This window comes from Rhodnius prolixus, unplaced genomic scaffold, assembly GCF_049639745.1.
Source record: "Rhodnius prolixus isolate KJV_2025 unplaced genomic scaffold, Rpr scaffold_2, whole genome shotgun sequence".
NCBI lineage: Eukaryota > Metazoa > Arthropoda > Insecta > Hemiptera > Reduviidae > Rhodnius > Rhodnius prolixus.
Genome location: NW_027411592.1, coordinates 44,768,412 through 44,781,071, shown reverse-complemented (window position 1 = coordinate 44,781,071; position 12,660 = coordinate 44,768,412). Strand labels below are relative to the sequence as shown.

Genomic DNA, 12,660 nt, shown 5'->3' with positions numbered 1-12,660 from the left:
ACGTAAAATTAGTCTTCAGAATTCAAATGATTCTGGAAACACTTCTAAACGAGAACTCGTTTGACCCGATATAATTCGATAAATGATTAAAAGAGAATAACGGACGATGTTCTTTTTAAGTCCACCATTTTCTATGTTAATTTGAATGTAACTGTAGACATGTTTACTACAGCTTAGCAATTCGTAAGCTTCCAAATCTATTATAAGCCATGAAATTGTTCACTGACTAGCCTGAATTAGATGTTTGTAATTGCAATTGAAATTATTGTCATCAAAATCTTTTGACTTTTTAAAGGTCTGATGTTAGATTCATCATCTCGCTATTTTTGTTTTGTTTTGTATTTGACAAATATGTGAGAGTAAAAAAAAAGTATGTAATATTTCCAGGCTAGTTACTATCCGTGATTGAATATAAGTAATTAGACAGACGATTCTAGCAATCATTCTAAACAATATTGTTAAACGAAGTTTACGTAAAGTGATGAAATGAAAATTACAAATTAAAGGAGATTGTAATCATTAGCAATCGTAAACTATCATAAATAACAGAGAAATTAAATATAATAACACATTTACTCTATTCTTTCCTTTTATTTATTACAGAGGAATCTTCCTTAAACGGGAGAAGGGAAGAAATTAATTGGTGTCGCCGCATGATAAATCGCCGTTTAAGTTCGTCTCAGTAATAAAATTGCCCGTTAAGTTGGTTTTAAGTTAATTAGCTCTAATGAAATTATGAACTGTTTCCAAGCTCGGTGAAGTCTAGTAACAGCGTTTTACTGTAAGGCACCAACTACGGCTCTGAATCTTCTTCAAATGAATTAAAACATGCTATTTTCTTATATTTATTTTAAATTTTACTTTTATTCATTTTATATTATTGAAGAATTTTTCTTTTTGATTACTGCTGATTTAGAAAAGATTAACTTGGACATTTTTGAAAGTTTTGAAACGATATCCAGAATTAGAGCATCAAATCCCGATCTGTATTTAGAATTAGATTAAGGATTAAAGATATTGAGTAAAATAGGAGAGGTTTTTTTTCCTCCTAAAGGTATTTCTCATGAGTAAATTGTGATTGTTTCACCAATAATTTTCCAATAGTACGAAATAAGCATGTTTACTGAATTCACTAGTGGTAAAAACTAAAATTTTGGTAATTATTCAATTATTCAAAATTCAATTATTATTATGCAACTGTTCGTACTGCATACGAGGTGTGGCTATTAAATAACGAGACTGATGCTGCTACATATGCATGCGCCAAATCCTAACGACCGACAGCTGTGCAGCGTAAAGCCTTCTCTTTCGATTGTAGCGTCTCACGTGTTTGTAGAGAAATCTGTCTGACCGGAACCGTCGTTTGGGTAAGAGGTGTTAGTTTCGTTTTGCCGAAGTAGAGCAACGAATTGTCGTGAAATTTCACATGAAACTGGGTAAAAGCGCTACAGAAACTTATCTTTTATTAAAAGAAGTTTATGATGAATGTTAATCATGTGCGCGAGTTTTTGAGTGGTTCAAGCGTTTCCAAGATGGCCAAGAAGACGTCGGAGATGATGACGCCCTTCCACGTCCAAAATGGATGAAAATATCGATTATAATTAATCAACATTACTAATAGTGAGGTGCTTGCTCAACTCCGTGAAAGAGTAAGGAAAAAACGACCCGATTTGTGGAAGAACAAGTCACGGGTTCTCCATCAAGACAACGCGCCGGCTCACACTGCATTGTCTGTCAAGACGGTTTATAGCCAAGTACAACATCTCAAGTACAACAAAGTCATTCGCCTTATTCGCCTGACCTGGCCCCTTGTGACTTTTATCTGTTCCCCAAAGTCAAAATCTGCATTAAAAGGAACACGATTTCAGTACGTTGAAACTGTGAAAGAAAAAGCGGCACGCGTCATGCAGGTGCTCAGAGAAAAAGACTTCCAGCACTGTTTCGAACAATGGTAAATTCGCATGGAGCGTTGTAGGGATAGGGGAGTGGTGTATATTGAAGGTGATAATAACTAAATATGTTTAAATTTAAAATAAAATGTTTTATAGCAATAGTCTCGTTATTTAATAGCCACACCTCGTACAATGAGAGAGAAAAATCTAATTTATTAAAGTTGAAATCAAATCAGTCTAAGAAGAAACGAATTTCCATCTTGTTCAAAAATGCAAAGACAGAAAACTAATGATTTAAAAGATTATTTCTTAAATTTATCCGATTATAATAACAAAATATCTTCAATTAGGAAGTGGTATTTGTTAAACAAAGTGTATCTCCAGTACAAAGTTCATATTTGTATTGAGTTATGTAGAGACTCTACTTGATTATAACGTTTATACACACAAAACTGCACGCTAAGTTCACAAGAGCGTAAGCATAGCCGAGTGGTGTGCGTGCGTACGCATGTTGCGTGCTTTGGCTATCGTGGATTCCACATCCTGCTGCACGATTGGTCTCCGCTCTGCCTCCGCTCCTAGAATGAATTATGCTAGAGCTTGCAGCTTGGCGAGCGGGCCACAATGGCCTCTCAGCAGTCCATCAAACCCAGTTTGACGGGCAGCCCGCTCCCTGAATTCCACCCTCCCATATTATTACCTGTGATTACCCCGGCTTCTCTAACGTGTCCCACGCTCTCTAGAGCTCCCTACGCTTCTATATCCTTCATCCTTCCTAAATTATATCGCTTGAAGCCTCTCTCCATTCTCAGTGTTGCCTACCGTCTATGATCAGCCCCTGTGTTCAATTTCTTGTAATTAACGCTTTCGGTCAACTATTCAGTTGAACCCATCTATAAATATATAGCGCCTTCAGATTCAACTAAAGCTTGGCCATTGTTGAACTTACAAATATCAGAAATTAATCTTTAAGGGCGATTGTACCAATGGCCAATATAATCTGAAGGTACAAAATTTAACAAATTCCTAGTGGATTGCTATAGTTGGTTATTTTGTGCTAACTATAGCAAAATCTCCTATAATATCTAAGGTGCGGTGAAATAGTTTACATAGTTTGTAATTTTAACCACTAGCTGGCCATATCCTAGTCAACAAACTCCCGCAGAAATGTGCTACATTAGCAATATGTCTTGCTAACAACCAGTTTATAATAATATTATCAGGAATTTCGTCAGTAAATTGAAATTATAGCTTCAATCCATTTTAAATCCTACAACTCGAAAACTTAATTTGTCGATATTGGTAAATCCCATGAAATTATTTAAGTGTTTAGCTAGTTACTAAACTACTCACAGAACTATAGACGTGGGTATCACGTCCTAGAGTGGGTATCGCGTTGAATGGTTAGTTACAATTCCTCACAACGAATGATTCCATTTTTCACTTATTTACTTATTGTGTTCTTAATTACACAGATTGTAAATTTCATTTACTGTATATTAATCTCTTGAAGTATTTTAAAAGTGGCTTGGTTTACAAAACAAAGATATTATCAACTAAAAGCATTTGTACAAGCAATAATCACTCATTAGACTTATTGAGAGAAATAAACCTAAACTTCACTGCGATCAATTTTATTGAAATAGATAATTTTAAGACCCCGAATTTTGTAATGTTCTTGAAAGCGAAAAAACAATTAGCCTAGAAAGCTCTATTATTCTCTTTCGACTCTATTATCGATCTTAGTCACTACTTTCGGCGAAATCGATTAAACGTAAGTGTAACTTTAGGTTTTTTCGATTACACATTTCTTTAAACTTAACTACTAAATTAGGTGTCATGGATAGGGTTGGAAGTACATATTTTTACTATTAATATTTTTTTCTTATAAATAAAGCTGTAGCAACTACATTCGAACTGAATGCAATTTATTTTATCAGCCTTTTTTTACACTATTTACGAGTTTACCATTCATATTACAACTGTAAAACAAGAAAATTACTATTATCAACGTTTCTCCCCAATAGAGATAAAGAATAACCACAAAACATCGGTCGTTACTTCCGGTAAAGCAGAATGGTTCTACCAAAACCTTCTTTGTAAATAAAAAGAATTCGCTCTAAATGTCGAAATATACGTTAGGTATCCATTAGTCTATTTAGCATTGTAATATTTCCTCATGATTCTGTTTAATCTCAGTACCTTATCAAAAGATTTAATTACCATTTCTGTGTGTGTAGGTCTGATGCCTTGAACATCAGATGGTGCTGAAGTATCGATCAGGATGATAATCAGGCTGACCGTTCTTGTTTTGACTGCAGCTCTCGCAAATTCTCTAGACTCATGTGAGTACATTTTATTAATTTATTTCAATTTAAATTTTATTTTCAGTGGTGCAAGGAGATAGAGATTTTTTTTTTGTTTTTCTTTAGCAAATAATCTTAAAGGCAGCTGAAAAGACAAAATGCACATGGGCTTCGCGCTGAAGTTTTAGCGGTGAAAGCCTTTACCTTCCAACTTGTCCGTATGTGTAACGGAATAATGTTCAAGTTTAGATCTTTTTTTTTTTTTTTTTGCGCATCAACAGCTGAGGTCATTAGCGCCCGGAGCTTTTTCCAGTGCACTGCCGGCCTCCGGACAGTGTTCTCTCGTTACAGACAACACTGTCCATCACCGGACAGTGAGCTGTAAGAAGCTCCTAGGGAGAGAAAATCTAAGGGTCAGCTGCTGGATTCGAACCCGGGACCTCCGCGTGGGAGTCCAGTATGCTAACCTCATAGCTAATCCCTTCCCTTAAGTTTAGATCTGTTTAGATCTTTATAATAATAAAAAAAGAAGTGATTACAGCTGTAGTTTTCCAAAAGTGTTTTTTTATTTTCATTTAGAATTAAATGAGTATTTTTTCCAAACTATTTAAGCCTTTATACTTATGCAATTCTTGCTCTTGGCCTAGGAAGTAGAAACATCATAGAACCTCCAGAAGTTCTACAGGAATTAAGCCTAAATTACGACACATTTTAGCTAGATCTAAAATAGAATCTACACATTCCAAAATAATTTGATTGTGCTGAGGTTACTCTTCAATATAACGACGGTTTTCACCGCCTTTCAGAACTTGTCTTCAATTCTGAGTAATTCTTCAGCGAAAATTACGGATATTATCCATTATCCGTTAATAAAGTTCAAAGACAAGTTATTTTGTAGCACAATGATGTGTTACAAAACTCATTTCAATTTTTTGTTTAAACAAGTTAGTGCTTCCAAATTTTTTTAAAGTAATAATAGATAAACCAACACCTTTTTTTAGCATAGCAAAATTTATGTAAAATTGATCATAACAAAGCAGGGGCACAATAATTAAATTCACAATCTACGCCACATGATGATTGAGATCTACCTTGATTGCTTGCTGTTAACTTTCTTTACGGACTTGATACTTTTAAAAACTGATATTTGACTTGTTGTTCATTATTTTTGGTGACTGAATCATAGTTTCAATAGGATGAAAAAATAAATGCCATTTCATTCATTACAAAATTTATTTTGCCGAGCTTTCGACCCAGGGACTAGGTCATCTTTAAGGCTAGTTTAGAAAGTAATACTATTACATTTCAGGGTTGGTGTGTCTTATGTCTTGTATACACACATATTACACATAGACCGATCACACTCAGTCCATGAACAGACAAGACAGAAGACACACCAACCTTGTAATGTAATAGTATTACTTTCTAAACTAGCCCTGAAGATGTCCTAGTCCCTAGGTCGAAAGCTCGGCAAAATAAATTTTGTAATGAATGAAACTGGCATTTATTTTTTTTTCATCCTACTGATATTTGACATTTAGTGGCATATATTCCTCTACTATTAATTCATACCATCTAAGTGAGCTCTCGTAACACTCTACATAGATGATGCAGCAGATTCAGTGCAACTGAATGCACTTTAGAGTCAGTGACCCCTCTCAGCTGAAACTTTTTTATTTATTTTTGTTCCTATTTCTTCCTGCTACTACTTCTCTGATTGAATTATAACAAAAGCTCTCCAATGGTTACCAAATTATCCATTACTCAAAGAGCTTCCCAAGAATTAAGCTGGTGAAAGTTTTCCATTCGTTTTAGCTGTTGAAAATGTATATTTAACATATTCGTATTGTTTGAGATAATTTTGGAAAAAATAAACAAAAATAATAAGTCCAAGTTGCAATACAAATAATACTATATTTAGCCATTTCTTTCAGTCAGTATTAAATAAGGAGTTTGACAAACATTGTCGCTCCCCTTCTAGTACAGTTCAATCCCTCAGCATCCAAACCTAGAATGTTCAGAAGGAAGTTCTTCATCGTCTTGAAGACAGTCTTCTTGGCTCCGTGCTGGTGTTAAACTTCACTTCATAGCCTGACAATGTGAACTCTCTTTGTTTACTGCCTCGTAAGACCTAGGGGAGACATTCCACTCTTTATTATTCCCTATTTAGATTAAAACGTCAGATATATGTACCTATAATGTAAACATGTATTAGATTTATTTATTTTATTCGCCATAACATTTTTAATTTTTGAGGAATGGCTGCACTAACTTGTACATTTTGTGTTTTGGATCTTTAACTGTCAGATTGGGAATTTCGTTCCAAACCTGAAAATTGTCCAGGGGCCACCAAACGTTTTTGATTTGCTATCCATCCCGTCTATAAAAAATGTTTACATCAATTAATGAGAAGGATGTGCTTGATGACGTTTGACAAGATTAGCAATGCTTGGTTCGAAATTTGGCAGTTTCAGTCATAAATGACCTCGAAGCTGCACATTCATTGTAATCCTCTGCTTGGTTAAGATAGAACTAGCATGACTGAAACCAGAATGAGGTTATGTCATCTAAACTTAACTTACTGTATTGCAATAAGAAATGGCATTTCAAACAAAAATCGCATACACTGCGTTGCTGTCAACAAAGTCGCGATTGAATAGCATTGGTATTCTTCGTCCCCTAATTATATTATATTTATTATTAATTATATTAATTATTATAATATAATATATAATTAATATAATATATTAATTATATTAACTAATTATATTATCGACTTAAGGAAGATCTACAGATTTATAACTTAATCCGATACTAAATTCTGATTTTAATTTTGTGATTCAAAGATAATTTGCGCATGTATTTCGCTTTTAATAAACGTTTAAGAATTCAAGCTGGAAGAAAACTTATCAAATATTAATTAGTTACTGCAAAAGAAACTCGCCTGCATTTGTGCGGCAGATTTAATAATGATATTCGTCAGTTTCACTCAAATTAATGCATTTCTTTTCCATTCAAGGCGCACTGCAATACACAGTTGCCATTATTTAACAAAATATTTTAATAAGCATGCACTCTAGTGCGTTTTGAAAATGACTGTGGCATTAGCGAGAGACAAAAAAAGAAACAATTTTTGCAGCTCCTTCGCCCATCGTACTCATTTATCACACTTATTCGCGTTTTATCTCTGCCACCTTGAGATACTGTAGTAATGTAAGAAGGGCGGGAGGTTCATTTACTGCTTTCCCCTCCTCAGCATCATCCAGCTTTTTCCAGTTTTACCCTAGAGCTTCTATAACATCTTTTCCCTACTGAACCATTGCGTAGACCTTATCTGTCGCAAGGAAATGGGCCCGAAAATGAGAGGGCTAGAGCAGAGGACAGCATCCTTTCTCTACCCACTTGGCCTTTAGGCATCACGGCCTGTCCTCGCGTAGATAACGAGGCAGCCGCGCGTCTTTTTTTTTCCTCGATGTCGCGTTTTTCTCTCACTTTCTCCGCCACTTTCTCTTTCTCCCTGCCATTATTCCATCTTGCTCTTTTTCTGCCTTCATTGCCTCGCTCCCTTCTTCATTCATACGCCTTCAGGGAATGTACATATTTTTTTTTAAGGTCTGGTTGTTAACTTTTTCAATTTTACTGCTCCAACTGCCTTCTATACAACATTGAATGCAGTAACGAGCATCAGTATCTTGAAACAGTTATGTCTGAAACTTCGTACGTTCTGCCAACAGCAGATAACAAATTATTAATTGCTTCATTTTCGCTGCACTTAATCTGAATTTTATCTTATTTCCTTTTCACTTGCATTCTTGTTATGAGCATGTTTATTTTTCTTTGTTTTTCCTTTAAATCGTTCGTAACAGTTGTTTCTATTTTTAGCAATGACCAGTTATTGTTGGTTTATTGCCAATAAAAGACAAAAATACCTTTAATTTCATTCCCTACATGAAAATTAATTTTAAACAGGATTTACGTCACGACCATTTCACTTAAAACTTCTTTTATTGTAGTTTTTCTTTTAATTTCTTAAAAATTCAAGTCTCGGCAAACATTCAGGGTTCTTAGCACCCTAAGCTTTTTTTAGTCTCCTGCCGGCTACCGGACAGAGTTAGCCTAATAGGTTAACCCTTTCGCTTTTGTTGTAAAGGATTGTTGTAAGTTTTACTGTAATGAAGCCAACTAAGATCTAGTGCAAATTAAAAGTTCGAAGTGAATCTACAGCGAACTGTAGGTAAGATGAAGTCTAGTTATTGTTCGTTTCTGATTTATATTAGCAATGGAATATCTTTTAGATCCAGCGAATTGGTGTCGAATTAAGTCACTCTCCTTCCAAGCAATGAGATTATTAATCAAAAGTGCCTTTTTTCGTTTTGGTGCTATCCTATGTACTTTGGTACCTTTCAAGTTTGGTGTTTTTCGAAGTTGCATTCTTCGTTACATACACTTAGTATTTTCCATTACATCCTAACACATTAACCTTTTCATAGCTAATCTCTCCCTCTCCTCATTCTGGCGCAGTGCAAGCAACTCGCATCTTGTAGTAGCACCTAAATGTATTGAGAGCCTGTTGAGAGATGGAAAATCTAAGTGAATACTAAAAAAATGCCAGAATATAAGTTTTCACTTTCAGACTTACAGCTTATTCTCCTGTTATCCAAACCTGACAGTGCACTTCTTTGTGCTTGTCAAATAACTGGCAAACGATTCAGATGGACAAACCCATACAAGACTTTTACAAAAAGAATTAAGTACTTGGCAGCTCCACTTCTTGACAGACTTAAGGACTCCGATATATGGAGGCCAGCCAATCGTACCATAAACCATCTACTGCTGATCATTGCCTCCTAATCATTAAAGACCAAAATTCTGCGCAAAAAAAATGAATCAAAGAACCCTATTAACATCTTGCTTTAACATCTAATCTTGTCGAAACTAACCTATTGGTTGCCCCAACTCTTTCCTTTTAACCTAACTGACTAATGTTGGGGTGGAGCACTCGATATTCCTCGCATTCCATAGAGATGTAGCCTAAATTTTAAAATCACCTATTTACATAAAATTTATATACGTACTCATACACTCATCCTAATAGATACATTCATCCTAATAAATACATAGTTACATTGAATTAAAAACCTTAATATCTTTAAGGAATTGCAGAGTGTTTTGTACGCTGTTTTCGTTGTCATTCAACACTTCTTCCAGTTGTGAGGAAACGTTAAACTTTTGCCCAGCTCTGGAATGCTTGGAACTTTCAAGCAGGATGTGGCGTACAATTAAAGGAACGTTACACCCAGAGCAAATAGGTGGCTCTTCTTTTCTGAAGATGTGACCATGGGTTAATAACGTGTGGCCAATCCTCAACCTGGCTAACACAACCTCCTCACGACGAGTGTTTCTTTCATGGTGTTAACCACTTTATTGGTGTTGACTTAATATTCCTCAATTTGTTCGTTAGAGGATGATTTCCAGTCTCTTATCCACTGGGACATAATCTTTTTTTTTTTTTTTTGGCCTTTTGTGGTTAACAAATTAGCCATATTAATATTGATGGGGTAACATTAAATTTTTATATTGTTGTCTCTGATAAATTTGACTATATCTACATACAGATCGTTAGTTTGGCGGTTTAGAATTGTGGAGAGATGTGGCGGAAGTGGAAATTTAGCTTCGACGATACGTTGCCAGAGGATATCTCTACAATGCGTATACTGTGGGCATGCTAGGGATAGGTGATTAGCATCCGCTATGGATTCCCTATCGCAGGGACATATTGGTTCGGTGTTAATGCCAATTCTGCCAAGATGATGTGGAGAATAATTGTGGTTGAACCTTAACCTGGAGATGACTCCATAAAAGGGTCTATCCTCAGTATGGAGGTGATACCACGGTCTAGTAGGGATTCTAGGCTCTATAGACCCGTAGAATTTTCCCTTGTACTGCTGAGAGCTTATGTATTCTGAGTTCCAGATGTTGTAACAAGATTTTTTTGTATGGTTTTTTAGGTCTGAATGGACTATTGAATTTATGGAAAGGTGTGGTAGGTTTATCGCGTCTTTCGCTTTGGCATCAGCCATCTCGTTCCCTTTTAAGCCGAAGTGCCCCTTAATCCAGATAAGGGTTACCTTCTTGGCTGAAGTAATTTCTTCTAATAGTTCCCTTGTGTCTAAGATTAAATGGGATGCGTTAGTTCCGGGATGCCTGATTTTTTGGAGGGCACTTTTACTGTCTGATAGAATCACCACCTGATCTGCGCTCAGAGTATTCGCATAAGCTAAACTCTTGTTTAGACATAATCTTTGATCTAAGATAACTTTTCCAGTCATAGGGCAGAATAATTTCGTACTTATCATCGTCCAGTAACGTGGCATCTTTAACTGTTGTCTAGATGGTCATCTTAAACCCAATAACTGAACAGCTCTCATGTTTGAATCTTCCGACCACCGACGTCTAATGCAGCATTGGAAGCACAATTTCTGTTAAAATTACTGACTACGTAAATAGTCTTATAGAGTGACCACTTGACGATGATTCTACTCGCCTCAGTTAATTTATTTGTTGAAGGCCTCTCTCTATTAAGGCTGTGCAATTGTGAATCTTCGATAATTAAAAAAAAAAAATCTAAGAAATATATGTGTGTGAGTGAGATAGAAGTCAAAAATATTAAATGTACTGGAAATATTTTGTAGATGTTTACCGTGTAAATAGGGAAAAGTCGAAGCCTCGTAGTTGGGGGAAAAAAATTTGAATATTTGGTTGGTAAGTTTGTATAAATGGGGTTTTGGAGGTGGAAGATTGTGGTGTTTTGGTTGTAGAGCCAGGGGTAGTTCGCTTACCTTAGAGGGTGTCTTTTTGGTGTAGGCACGGCGGTTGGATATGAGAATAAGCCTTCCCCATTGCTCCAGTGATGGGAGGGAAATGTTGTGAGGAGTTGCAAAGCCCATAAAGGGGGGCGCTGGGTGAAATGTCCCTCTTCCCATTGCGCTACCCATCCTAGACCACATTTGTTATAGGCCTTTATTATACTAACATACGTGCCTCTTCTCCAGTCCTATATCCAAACCGTCGCCTACTAGTTCTTCTTCTTCGCTTCTCCTGCAGCCTCCTGTCACCCCGTATACGGTGTCTCTGGAACATTGAAATTTTATCGTTCCCTACCTTATTTTATAACTCATTAAATATAAACGAGCACTCAAGCACCAGTGTACTACTCGATATCGAACGGTACACCTTTAACCGCCGCCATACTTCCATGCCATATAAATCTTGATAGTTACTTCCTCTCTCCAACTTCCCGCCATGTTCCTCCTCTCTCACGGGTTATTCAGTTTTTTCTCTCTCTCTCTAATATATGAATCTAACTACTATGTAATGAGCGAGAGCAGATAAAGGAAATCTTATTTTCTAACTCATTTAACATCCTCAACTCAATTATAACTCAGTTATTAACTCAGTTCACTGCATTATTATTTAAAAAATAAACTATTTTCTATCTTTGGCTTTTCAATTTTTATTGTAAATGGAGAGTTTTTCTTTTTTGGAAGAAATATAATTAAAATAAAACTTTGTAATGAATTTAGTAGCTAATATTCGGGCGCATATTTTATAGCACCATTACCTCTATCTACTTATACTCCAGTTAAATATTATCCTGCTTTTGTACACAAATTGTATTTATCTGGCTTGTTTCATTGATTTTGTTTGATTAGAATGGTAAACTGGTGCTAGCTGCACTACAAATAATCTTGACAGTTCGCACTTCTCTTTTACTGTCAGAGAGGCGAAGAGTTACCTACTGTAACATCCTCAAAATACTGTTGTAGTCTACTGTTCTTGCTCTTTTTTAGAAGAGAGTACTCGTATGTCTTCATTGGATATAATAAGATGACGAAGACATAGGACTTCATTATTTATTAAATTTCTTTTAAAATTGAATCTGCAGTTGAATTGTAGGAAATACGAATAAAATGTAACATTGAATCAGATGTCATAGTTTTAGGAAATAGACCTGCTTTCGTTATGGATCTAATAGTCGTCCTTAATACATATTTCAATTTGAAGTATTCAACCTCATTTAACTAAAACTTTTCGCAAATCAAGGGTTTTATTATTATTAGTAATGATGGCTCATCGTACGCTCTACTGAATGAGATGGATTTATGGTCTTATAATATGAGAACTCCTTCTGGAGCCGGTAATTTCCTAAAGAAGAGGCTCCGCACTCAAACGACCATTTTTCACATATTACGTAAACTACTAGTGTTGTTCAGTTGAAGTCCGAGCCTTCAGAGCTCGAGCCTTATAGCCCAAGTTGGAGGCTCACAAACCTGGTAGACTCATAAATCTCATAAAGTGCGAGCCTTTTAACATTCTTAAGGAATGACAAGTAATCAGTTACAATGAGCAACGAACATTTTAGAAATTATTGTATTCATTTATACAAAAATATGTTTGAAAAA

At 35.6% G+C, this 12,660-nt stretch overlaps 1 protein-coding gene across 12 annotated transcripts in view; it reads left to right on the top strand.

The window, feature by feature from the left end:
* LOC141449739 (discoidin domain-containing receptor 2-like) overlaps positions 1–12,660 on the top strand; it is a 556,155-nt gene that overhangs the window by 367,579 nt on the left and 175,916 nt on the right. For all 12 annotated transcript variants that reach the window (XM_074119460.1, XM_074119461.1, XM_074119458.1 and 9 more), the window contains one exon: positions 4,133–4,237. In XM_074119460.1, the coding sequence (XP_073975561.1) occupies positions 4,177–4,237 (61 nt within the window). In that variant the 5' untranslated portion in view covers positions 4,133–4,176. The remainder of the gene's footprint in view (positions 1–4,132; positions 4,238–12,660) is intronic.